Here is a 12,759-nt window from a genome sequence, read left to right as displayed (position 1 = left end):
CTTCCCTCCTACAGATCAACCCATCATCTCTTGTGACTGAATTTACTCTGGAACGGTCATTGTCTTGATTTAGGCCGGAGTACTACAGATTGATCTCTCAAATCTAAAGCACCCCCTTTGCAGCGGTGCATCTGTGTGAGGTTTAACATTTTGCTCGGTTCGAGGAGTCTCCTCCGTACGGTCGTCTCCTCAATTCCTTAAAAACCAGCAAATCGTTTTTCCCCATCTACAAATGTGTTTATCTTATGTTTAGCAGAAATCATGATTTGTTTCGATAACTAGATGTCTAGATCTCTATTTGTATTAATATAATGATTGTTAAGATCCTTAGAAAGGGGCAAGTGATGAATAATTCTTATCCTACACACTGAATTTCAATTGTGTTGAATACAAACATCTCAAATATATTGGTTGATGCCTTAGGTTATATAAAGTTTCTGAATTTCAACAGTTTTATGTGTTCAAACTTATTATGATTTCTTCAATGTTTGTATTTGAGTATTGGAGTTGATAGAATATGCAGCTGAATTCTGTAATGGATTTATAAAAATCTCTATGATGAGAAAAAGTAGACGGGCGGTCTGAAATGATGCCATGTTGACATGTCTGTAATCTCCACTTGTGGAATTTTTCTGAGGTTTTTTTAATCTACAACATGATTCTGAAAATAGATTGTTTTCTATTTGTTTTATTTTTCATAAATTCCGTGATTTAAGTATCTTGCAATGATGAAGTAAGCTCCTTTATAAACTATGTCTGGACATCTGAGATTTTTGTCTATGATTAAACCAATGCTACTCACTGAGCAAGATATTTTGTTGAATCCATTCTAAAGAAGGAATCTGGTTTAGGATGTGCTTTTTGTTGGCTTGTTCTTCAACATGGTGTATCCTGTACCAATGCGTGTTCAGCTGTTTGTTATGTTTTGTTGAGTATTGTGGGTTTCTTTGAAGTTGATGACCTAACTCTGCAATACTATGTTCATTTTTGAAATCTGCTTGTTATGTTTTGTTGTAGTATCTACGTGGGCATTCTTTATTAGATTGTGTTAATTTTTAATATATCGACACTGTTTAGTAATGCTAATTTGTTTGTTTACATTTTGCAGGGGCTGTACCTGCTAAGATCGGAGGTTGAAAGGTATTTGAAGGATGGATGTGATGTAAGTACCAAGGACTTTGATATTTTGGCTTGGTGGCAGGCGAATAGTACCAAGTATAGGGTACTATCACTCATGGCGGAGGATATTTTGGCTATACCCGTCTCTTCTATTGCATCTGAGTCTGCATTCAGTACTGGAAAGCGTATTCTTACTCCATGGAGAAGCTCATTGTCTTCCAGGACAGTTGAGGCACTTATCTGTGCGCAAAGCTGGTTACAACAACCCATTTCTCTTGATTTCATATCTGACTATGTACCAGATGATAATGCTAGCATCGAGGATGGTAATGGACTCTCTCTTCTTCTTTTTTAACTTAAAATTTGTATTACCTTCAACTTTTCATCTGTTTTGATTTTGAGTCATTCTATTTTCTTATTTTTGTTGCCTTACTTCTTTGTATGAATTGCAGAAATTTTGGGACCATTGCCAGAGATTTGAAGGTTGAAAACTGATGGGATGATTGAGATGGACTGCTCTTTTACTTGGTTTAAATCTCATATCGATGTCGTATTTTGCTTGGAACGCAGTCAGCTTAGTTCATACTGATGCTACCTTTCTTTTGTTATGTTAAACTTCAAGACTACTAGTTTTTGAACTTTAGTATCCTTGGTTTCGAAGACTTTAGAATCCTTTCTTTACTTGGTTTATTAAGACTTTGTGTGTGGATTTATTACTTGGTTTGTTAAGACTTTGTGTGTGGGTTATCGGTTTATTCAGACTTATTTTTTATATCAGTTTATATCTACTTCAGTTTACAGTTTTCAACAGGTACAGGGTAGTGAACGGTTTCAGTTTAAAACCGAAAAAAACCCGAACCGTGTCAGTTCAGTTCATAACCGAACCGGTTAGAAAACAGTTCAGTTTCAGTTTGAATTGTAAGAACCGAGCTTTGTATAGTTCAGTCCACGATTTCACCTGAAAACCGAACTGACCGACCGTTGTGCAGCCCTAGTTGTATAATTGTTGATAGCTACATTCAAATGTTTACTTCAAACAAAATCAAAGGCGCATCAAATTTCCAGTATACTTGGTAGCATCATAGGTTACAACAAACTTTTCACTTGCAGAAAATAAAAAAAGCTCATTACTTCAACAGAACCAGGTTAGTGTGTAAACAAAAAGAAACTACATCACCCTAGGATGAACTTATCCAAGCTATACGCACCCAAAGAAAGAAAATTGGTCCCCTTTGTGAACAAATCCTCTGATTATTTTTTTCTAGTTTTTATTGTTACAATGTCACAAACCTTACAGTTCCAAAAATGTAAAATTTAAATCTCACATTGTATTCTGGATTCCTGTTTCTCTAACACTATCGAAAAATTCCATTGTACCAAGAATGAAGAAAGGCTGCTATACAGATAGTAAATATGAACTCACAAGACTTCCTAGAGATAGTAATGGGGTGAGTGGTACACTCGAGATGTCAGAACTGAAAACTACCCGCAGAAGAGTTTTGAATCCCCTGGAGGTTATGGGACCTGGTTCAAGGAACAAGCATGCCAAGTATTCAGAATGACCAGACAAACCCAAGATGTGGAAGAAGAAGAATTTATATCCAAAGGCTCCGAGATGTTGGAAAGACAAACCATACTGAATTTGATCTTTCTGTAAGAGTAGTGCTGAAGCTGGCTACGAATCCAAGCCTTCAATGATGTGCAATCCACAATTGATATAGCTTTATGATCAAACTGTCAGAATGAGACACATGCTTCCCAACAATTGCAACTGGCATTGAGAGGGGTTTTCTCTTCTTTTTCAATATGGTCCAGATTCACCATTTGTTGCTGCGAGCTTCTCTGGGAGACTTGGTTTCTAACTAATCCAAGAGAGGAAGCAGATATGAATGCTCACTCAGTTACCTATTGGAAACTCGATCGCAGAGCCTCTACTAGATGGGTTCCACTCCAAAGACTTATCTTGCAGCTAATGCACGACATAAAGCTTCAACGCCTATACTTATACATCTTGAACTCTGAGAGGTGATGGGTATAGCGCCCCTTCTCCACCATCTGTCTTATTATTTCATCAGCTTCAGTCAACCTTCCAGCTTTTCTCATATGATACACTAGAGTACTATACACTACAAAATTTGGATTGCAACCTCTGGATTCCATTTCCTGAAGCATGGTATGTGCCTTGTCAAACTTCTCTGCGATACAAAGCCCGCGAATCATAGTACTATACGTAAATACATTGGGTAGCTGTCCCTTAACAAACATCTCATCAAACTTATCCTGGGCCTTCTCGAGATCTCCTGCCTCAATGTATACTCTAATCAGGACAGTATAGCATACTACATCAGGCAAACAACCTGTCTTTACCATCTCTTCGAGAAAATGCTCGCACGCAAACAGATTTCCAGCCCGACCAAAGCCATCTATTATTGAGGTAAAGTGAAGAACACTTGGATCACAACCTGCATTTCTCATGTCATTCAACTGCTGAAGCACACTAACCGGTTTATTAGCTTTTGCACACACATGGAGAAGGATATTGTACGTATGAAGATCTGGAACAAACCCATTTCTACCCATCTCTTCAAGCAACGCATAAAACTGATCAAAATTTTCCAACCTATACTTTGTACACAAAAGTATATTATAAGTTAAAATATCAGGTGGGAATCCGTTTCGCTTTTCCTTGTAAACCCACTCTATCAGTTGGTATTGGTTCATCACAAGAAGCGAATGTAAAATGGCATTAAATGAATGTTTGAATGGCCTATGGTGAAAATTTTCTGACTTGATAAAACTCTCTATCGTGCTCCTTGCACTACGCACCTCACCACAAGCACTTATTAATATATTAAACGTTCTTGCTGTTATTTGATAATTATTCTCTGTCATCTCATAGTATACTTTCTTCATGACATTAAGTACCTGACAATCTGCAAATATCTTCATAGCCAAATGGTACGCATTCGTAGTGTGCCTGTAATTTTCCTGCTGAGCTGACCACCTGAAAAACTTGTATGCCAGCCGAGCACACCTTAACTTATTAGTATGATTGACACTCTTTAAAATCCTTAAAAGTACTTCTCTAACTAGATTGTTCGAGACATTCAACCCTAAATTATTAAGTTCCAGAATGGTATTAAAACCTATCCCATCTTGTTGAAGAATCTTGAACACTCTATCAGTATCCGATACATAATCAGGTAATAACCTCCGCTTAGACAAGAAATACTCTCCATCAGTTTCTTCATCCTCGTTACTTGACGGCGGAACCCCTAATAAGATCTCTTCTACAATATCGTTTCCATCCGAATCAAAACCAAATACTGAATTTTTCTTATTAAACTCCTCATCTCTAAAAACACCATCCTTATAACCATTGTTTCTAAAGCTGCTATCATCGCAAATGAACCGCGAAATACACCGATAATCTGAAAATCTTAAACTGATTCTTCGACCAAATAGAACCATTGAACTCATGGTTAGAACCAATAAAGCATACAAATTTCTTCTTCATATTATCTTTAACTTCAGCAACGAAGTACCCAAATACATCAAAATGTCAGTGGATACTTTTCCATTGGGGCATTTTATCAAACCCTTAAAGAGTGTTCAAATATAACACCCAAACGTTCTGTAGTTTCTACATTCAAATATAGATTTGTTCTTATTGATTACAATAAAAGGAAGATCCTTTCTTCAATAATCTTCTCCTCCTAGTAAAATCCATGTTCAATCAAATCGTTTCTTAACTTAGTTCAGCTAAGTATCAAAGGATCAATAAAACCCAGAAAAAGAAATGCACAAAAAATCGAGAAAGTTGAAGAAAGTGAACCTTACTTTGTAATGTTAGGTAAATTCCCAAACTTTGCTCAGTTCAGATCAGTAAGAGATGATGAAGAAGAAGACTGGTAATCCAATTTGTATGAAATTTAGGGTTTTTCGAAGGGTTTTGAGAAGAGGGAGTTGAAAGAGAAGTACCCAATGTGTAATTTGTTGACGCAGCAAACATTTCCCTCTCTGATTTTGTTTTGGTTCAAGGGGCCAGCCCTAGCATATGTTTGCATATTTTTTAACCGATTTTTTTTTTCTTTGGAACCGATTGTTACTTCAACCAGCTAATTTCAGGGTGCTACACGGATAAAAATAAAAATAAAAAATTAATTACCATGTGATCCATTTCCATCGTTCCTCCAAGTCCAACTCCAACCAAAGATGGAAATGCAATTATATTCCTGGATCCAACAGAAGGAATCATATTTTTATTCCTCTAAAGTGAATGAGTTGAACTGCTTTGAAGAAGATTTCTGTGAGTTAGACCTAAACAGAGCTTCTGTGTGATAATGATAGACTGTCATAAGTTGGATTACGTTAAACTCTATTAAGTTGTTCGTATCATAGGTCGAGGACATGTTTGTACCAGAGGTAATTAACACATTGATCTCCAGTAATTGTGACGGTTGAAGAGGAGTGGAAGATTGGGGAAGTGGGAAATCGTGGTTAAACAAATTCAGCATTGCAAGGGAGACTTGGATGATTGTCGAACCACTACTCCATTTACTCATTCAACTTATAGCATACTTACTCACATTTCTCATCATGGATGTACCGTTACATCGCACGTGCTATAGGTCTCCATATGAAAATCCTATTGAATGTCCCCCCATATGGCATGATTGATGTCTCATGTGAAGTCTTCTTTGCAGACGAGTATTTATTTGGTCAATCATTGACTTAGCTAGACTGTGAGTCTTAGCTTGATGAATAAAGCATAATTCTCAATGACGAATGTGACATGCCATGTGATGCATCATTATAATGAATTGAGCATAAGGTGTCTGCTTGGACAGCGATGATACTTATATTTGAGTCTGATGGATTATTGGTAATCGTGACATATCATCGTTCCAGCTGAGGCAACGATGACACTCGAATGATTTGGACTAATGAGCATAGGTCTGATGAGATTGTTGGATCGATCATGAACCAACATGTATTTTGATGTGTCAAGCATTTGACAGGAATCACATGAAAATGAATAAAATTTAGTCGCTTGTTGAATATTCATCCTCGATCCACCATGTCATGAGTAGTCCGAATGACAAAGAAGAGATTATGATATTAAAATATTGGTAGACAGACTAAAGAATACGAATGATCGACCAATGAAATAATGGACTGTCGACCACTGAAAATATTGGTAGCAAGACCAGATAATTTAATTAAAATACCGATCGCTTGATCAACATAAAAATCATTGATGCTCAGACCTAATTAAAATTATGTTTTGCATAGCATCAATTATGAAACCTAATTTGGCAAGTGATGGATCCAGGAGATGGAAGACCGACCAATGGGTATGAGGACCGACTATTGGTGGTTGGACCGGCTAAGTGATATGGATGATTGTCCAATTGGTGTAAGAAGGATAAACCAAAATAGATGCAGTGGATTAATTGGATGATTAATCATCATGTGTGATGGACCGTCCATGGTAGAAAGAGGGACCGACCAGGACCGACCATGGTAGTGCATGGGCCACCATGTCGACGGCTAACCATTCTTGAGAATATTGGTATTTTTTGGTGGTTATTCGAGCATTATTTTGAAGAGTTTGATCTTGACTGAAATTTTGGTTTTGCTCGGATGAGTAGGATTTTTCTCTAAAGACCAATATTTGAAAGTATTAAAATATATTATATGATGTAAAGACCTAATGGTTGCTGGACCACTTGCTTTGTCAACCATATGGTGAATTGAGCAATATTTGACACGATATGGAAAAGCTTGCTTGAATGAGGAAGTCATGGATTAAGGAAATAATAATAATAATAATAATATAAAAATATAGGAGGGTAGGGGGTGTCGGGGGTGTCGGGGACCGGGCCGGTCGGCCGCACATTTTTTTTTTCTTCTTCTTATTTCCTCTCTCCTCCTTTTAAGGTTTTTTCATATTCTCGTTGTCCATGTTTAGGCGTGCTCCTTTAAGCATTATTACTAAATACTCCGACACTATTTTCTCGGAACTTGCTCGGTAGTGGCGCGTATGCCCAAATGGCGAATATTCATTACTAATCCATATAATTCAGCTGCGAGAAGCCGTGCATTGACGTAATAAATTATTATGGTGAAAATGGAATATTTACAAGGAATTCAATTGATGGATATAACACTCGAATTAATTAATTAGTTGTTCTAGCAATCTTTTTAGGAGCATTAAATTGATTCGGGAATCGAGGTATGAGATGGTAGAAGCATCATACTCATTTTGAATATTTATTTTGTATAATCAGGAAACACCTTGGGGAATAATATAACCAACACTAGTGATATCCTTAACACATTATTGCTTTATACTAGTGGTCAACCCATCTTAGGAGTTATTCAATCATTCTCGATTCTATACAAACGTGGATACTGAATTTGCACAGTTTAAATGATAAAATAATGCAGAATGTTGAAAGCTCATCAGAGAGATTCTAATATTGATGTTAGAGCACTGCTCGGACAAACTCGCAAGCATTGCTATCTCAAGCTTGTTTGTCAAGTTTAATTGCCAAAACTATAAGTCTTGATTTCTAGTCTACTTATAGCTAAGTCTCGTATTAGGGTAGAAAGTGCAGTTGAGCATTAGACTTCACGACGTTCATCGATTGAAGACGAAGAACTACTAAGGGGAGATTGTGGAACTTCATCAACAAAAGGTATGTGGAGACTTGAACTCATCTATCACTCAAAAGTATATCTACTCTATCTCCTATTTGAGACAAAAATCGTATAGCTATATAGACTTTAATTATGCACATTTGATATTTCGAGCAGAGTTTAACTCGCTTACAAATTTCTCGGAATATGTGTTAGTAAGCTTTCGCTTTAACCAAGTTCATCTTATATTCTTGACGAAAGTCAAAAGATGATCATGTGAAAATCGCCTTGTAACATCTTATATGATTTGTGTGAGATAGTCATTTAATGTAGACTCAGAATGTTTCGTATTGATCATTCGATCACTTGAAAATTGCTTTGAAGCTAATAGTTTGTGTGAGACAGCTATTGTCGTCTTCTGAGAATGTTTCACTAATTAAAATGGAGTTTAGAACAATTGGATATAATAATAGTATGCGTACTTGCATATATGTAATCCAAGTCCGGGAACCATAGTATGCATACCCGTACACGTACTGGTTGGTTTAGTAAAAGCCCGGGAACCTTGTACGCATACCTGTACGCGTACTGGCGTGAGGTTCAGGTCCGGGAATTTCTGCTGAGTTTGGAAGGTGAAAAACCGGGGCCTTAACAACACCACCCAATATTTCACTTCGCAATCTGTATGGACAAACTCGAATATATTTTTAAGAGAATCAACAAGAATCAATCAATTAAAAGTATATCAACGAGTTTATATCTCTCTCTTGATTTGATTTACTCAAGCAGGAACTGCGAGTTCTAATCAAATACAAGGAATAACTCGGATGGTACCAAAGACCAATATCCGAGGATCAATCAATGTCAATCAACAACCAAAGGTTGGATTACTCTAATTGATGATCTAACGCACAACCTGTATTACTTCAATTATAAAGATAAAACAATATAATGCGGAAACTGAAATAACACAGACATCAGAAATTTTGTTAACGAGGAAACCGCAAATGCAGAAAAACCCCGGGACCTAGTCCAGATTGAACACACACTGTATTAAGCCGCTACAGACACTAGCCTACTCCAAGCTAACTTCGAACTGGACTGTAGTTGAACCCCAATCAGTCTCCCACTGATCCAAGGTACAGTTGTACTCCCTACGCCTCTGATCCCAGCAGGATACTGCACATTTGATTCCCTTAGCTGATCTCACCCACAACTAAGAGTTGCTATGACCCAAAGTTGAAGACTTGATGACAAACAAATCTGTATCACACAGACAAGTCTATCGAAGGATTAATCTATCTCCCACAGATAAACCCTAAAAGGTTTTGTTCCGTCTTTTGATAGTAATCAAGGTGAACATGAACCAACTGATAATCCGGTCTTATATTCCCTAATAACAACCTAGAGTTATCAATCACCTCACAACAATATTAATCGTATGGTAGCGAAACAAGATGTCGTGGAATCACAAACGATGAGACGAAGATGTTTGTGATTACTTTTTATATCTTGCCTATCGGAGATATCAATCTCAATCCAATCAATATGATTGTACTCGTACGATAGAAGATGCAACATCAGATCACATAACTACGATAAAGTAGTATCGGTTTGGCTTCACAATCCCAATGAAGTCTTTAAGTCGTTAACCTGGTTTTAGAAGAAGAAAACCAAAGGTTAAAGGAGAACCGACTCTAGCACGCAAATTAGTATCACACGTAAGGTGTGGGTATTAATTTTGCATTGATGCTAGATGTCCCCTTATATAGTCTCTCAAATCAGGGTTTTTCATTAAGTTACCTTGGTAACAAAGCAATTAATATCCACCGTTAGATGAAAACCTGATTTAGATTCAAGCTAATATTTCTCAACCGTTAGATCGAAAACTTAGCTTGTTACACACAATTGAAATGCACGCTTCTGGGTTTGTTAACCGTACCCAAACGAATGCACTTGTTGGTTCAATAATAGTTAACCAAAAGGTTAGCCATATGAGCATTTCATATCAACCATGTTCTTGTTCACCATAACTAGTTCACATGACTCAAATGAACTAGTTAGAGAGTTGCTCAATTGTGACGAATTCTTATGTAACTTCACAAGACGCAATTGCAGTAAAGATGATTTGATTCACTCGAATCGGTTCATGAACTTTTATAGCCACGGTTTGCAAACTGCATTCCTTAGTCTTTTTAAGTTTAAGTTCAGAAATCATCTTCAGATATATAACCTTCTTAAGTTCGCAGACTTGGTTCGCGGACTTAAGTTACCGGGAAGAGTTTACAAACTCCAGCAAAAATTCTCGGGATGAGCACTTCGCCGGTTCGCGGACTAGGTTCGCGGACTTAGCTTCACGCACTAGTTTGTCAACTCCAGCAGAAATTCTCGGGTTTGAGAACTTCGGCAGTTTGCGGACTGAGTTCGCGGACTTGGCTCACGCCATTCTTCCGGTTCTCTTGATCAACAAAGTTCGCAAACTTTGGTTCAAGGAATAGGACTTATACATGAATGTTTTTCCACAACAATGCTTATGTCCACCATTGGTTATGTAATCTAAACTCTCATTCCAATCATTGAAACATTCTTCGTCAAAGCAATTTTCAAAGTGATTGAAACATATCATGACTTTCGTCACTAGGTAAAGATAAAATTGGTCGAAGCGAAAAGCTTAGCAACACATATTTCGAGATATAGATAGGCGAGGTATACTCGGATCGAAATACCAAATATATATAATCAAAGTCTATATATACCATACGAATTTTTGTCTTAAGAAGTAGGAGATAGAATAGATAGACTTTTGAGTGATAGATAAGTTCAAGTCTTCACATACCTTTTTGTCGAGAAGTTCCACCGGTTCCTTGAGTAGTTCTTCTTCTTGTATGATGAATCGCCATGAAGTCCTTGAGCTCAACTACACTTTCTATCCTAGTCCGAGACTTAGCTATAGTAGACTAGAAATCAATACTTATAGTTTTGATCACTAACATTGACAAACATGCTTGAGATAGCAACGCATGCGAGTTCGACCGAGTAATGCTCTAACAATCTCCCCCTTTGTCAATTTTAGTGACAAAACTATCAATACATATGGAATACAAAAAAGATAATGAAACTTTAGTAGCTCCTATTCTACATGTCTAATCTTCAACGTTCCTCGAAATCTTCGTCATTTCCAAGTACTCCAATGATCCCAAAGGTTGTAAGTTTAGCATCACCGTTGTTGAAGATCCGTAGCTATCACAATGAGAAAACATAATTCTCGATCATTGTTATACAGTGTCATAATATTATTACACAGTGTCAAAGTTCAATTGTATCACAACTTCAACAATAATACTATGGTGATATGTATCACTCCCCCTTAGTCAATACTCCATCTCACATGGAAAACACTCCCCCTTACACAACGATCCGAAAACCATATGTATTTGTAGTGTGAACTACATATTAATTCTCCCCCTTTTTGTCAATAAAATTGGCAAGGGTACAAGAACGAGATCATAATGAAATTTCCGTAAGAGACATTTCATGAATAAAAGAAAAAATACATACCAACTAATTTAGATGCAATCATAAAGCCGAAGCTAAATGCATTCATCAAGGAGTTTAAAGATACAAGATAACCCCTCTAAAATTCCACATCCGCACACCCCTCAAGATATGACCATTAAGCACAAGTTCAAAAGAAATCTCCCCCATTAAAATGTCATTCCCGAGAGAACAACAAGTGCGACCTTAATTTCGAAGGAAAAGAAGAATTTCTTTGGACATAACAAATCACATACAAATATGAATTTGAATCCAAAATATTCAATTAAACTAACCACAAGAGAACCCATGATTAATTTAATCGACAAATGCTCAACATAAGTGAATTTATGGAGACTCAAAATATAAAATTAAATTAATCACAAGAGAGCCCATAATTAATCTAATCGAAATACACAACCAAACTAATCACAAAAATAATCAATTTAAAGTCGTGCTCGACATAAGAAAACTTACGGAGCAACAACTAAATAACCAAACAAGATGATTAATTTAGTTGAACATGCTCAACATAAAGTACCTTACGGAACAACAACATAGCTAATCATGAAAATAATCAACTTGGTCGTTCAACGCTCAACATAAGACACTTTACAGAGCCTCATAGTATTACATAAAATATGGATCTGGGAAGATCAATTATTGCGGAATACACAAGGGTTCATTCTATTTTCCATCACTATTCGCATAACGATATTTAATAGACATAATCCTTTCAAACAAAAGATTTTAACCTATCTTCCATCAACAATTGACATAATAGGCTTAACTTTTTTATTTGTCAAAAGTCTATTCATTATTTATCAATACATGCATATCGGCGTACGAAAGACTTTACTTTTGACAAGGTATGGGATAGGCATAGTTCACGGACGCAAACACATATATCCCATAACATTGCAATATATAAAACCATAAAGATTAATACTGCAAAAATCATCTTCCAAACAAATTTAGAATTTAAACCAATAAATCTAAAAACATGAAGATGAAACCATTGGACATAGCAATGTGTAATCACAATAATGGCTATTCCAAACTCTAGTAATATTTCTCAAAAATAAGAATAAATTCTCATAAGAAGTTTCCTAGGCAACAAGACAAACTCCTAATGCACATACAAGATGATTTGTCCTTATAGGGTAGAATCAATCTTTTTCGCATGGATTTACACCAATAATAGCTACCAAAGGCGTATAAAAAGATTTTCTTAACAAAGAAGAACATACAAAGTCAATAACGACTATGCACCATTGTAGATGGTGGATTTTCGAATTATACGAAGCTCTGATCCAGCAATCAGACGTGAGTACTGAGACACGGGTCTCTCATCGAATTCTCAATGGAGAGTACTTTCTCTCAGAGTACATGTAGATATGTAGTCTCACGACTGGACAACGGCATATCTCATGAACACTGAACACTTTCAGTAATTATTTC

General features: G+C 36.5%; 1 protein-coding gene and 1 non-coding gene across 2 annotated transcripts; one reads left to right on the top strand and one right to left on the bottom strand.

Moving 5' to 3' along the window:
• Positions 1-333: 333 nt before the first annotated feature.
• Positions 334-422, top strand: LOC113319827. The gene has a single exon (XR_003345810.1). It is a non-coding gene; the product is annotated as a small nucleolar RNA R16 (small nucleolar RNA).
• Positions 423-2,370: 1,948 nt separating this feature from the next.
• LOC113317758 (pentatricopeptide repeat-containing protein At3g60050-like) lies at positions 2,371-5,097 on the bottom strand. Its single transcript, XM_026565897.1, has one exon. It carries the CDS (start codon positions 4,597-4,599, stop codon positions 3,109-3,111), a length of 1,491 nt encoding a protein of 496 aa, XP_026421682.1. The 5' UTR covers positions 4,600-5,097; the 3' UTR covers positions 2,371-3,108.
• Positions 5,098-12,759: the final 7,662 nt, after the last annotated feature.

Source organism: Papaver somniferum, chromosome 10 (genome assembly GCF_003573695.1).
Source record: "Papaver somniferum cultivar HN1 chromosome 10, ASM357369v1, whole genome shotgun sequence".
In the NCBI taxonomy this organism is placed as follows: Eukaryota; Viridiplantae; Streptophyta; class Magnoliopsida; order Ranunculales; family Papaveraceae; genus Papaver; species Papaver somniferum.
This window is presented reverse-complemented; position numbering and strand designations above follow the sequence as displayed.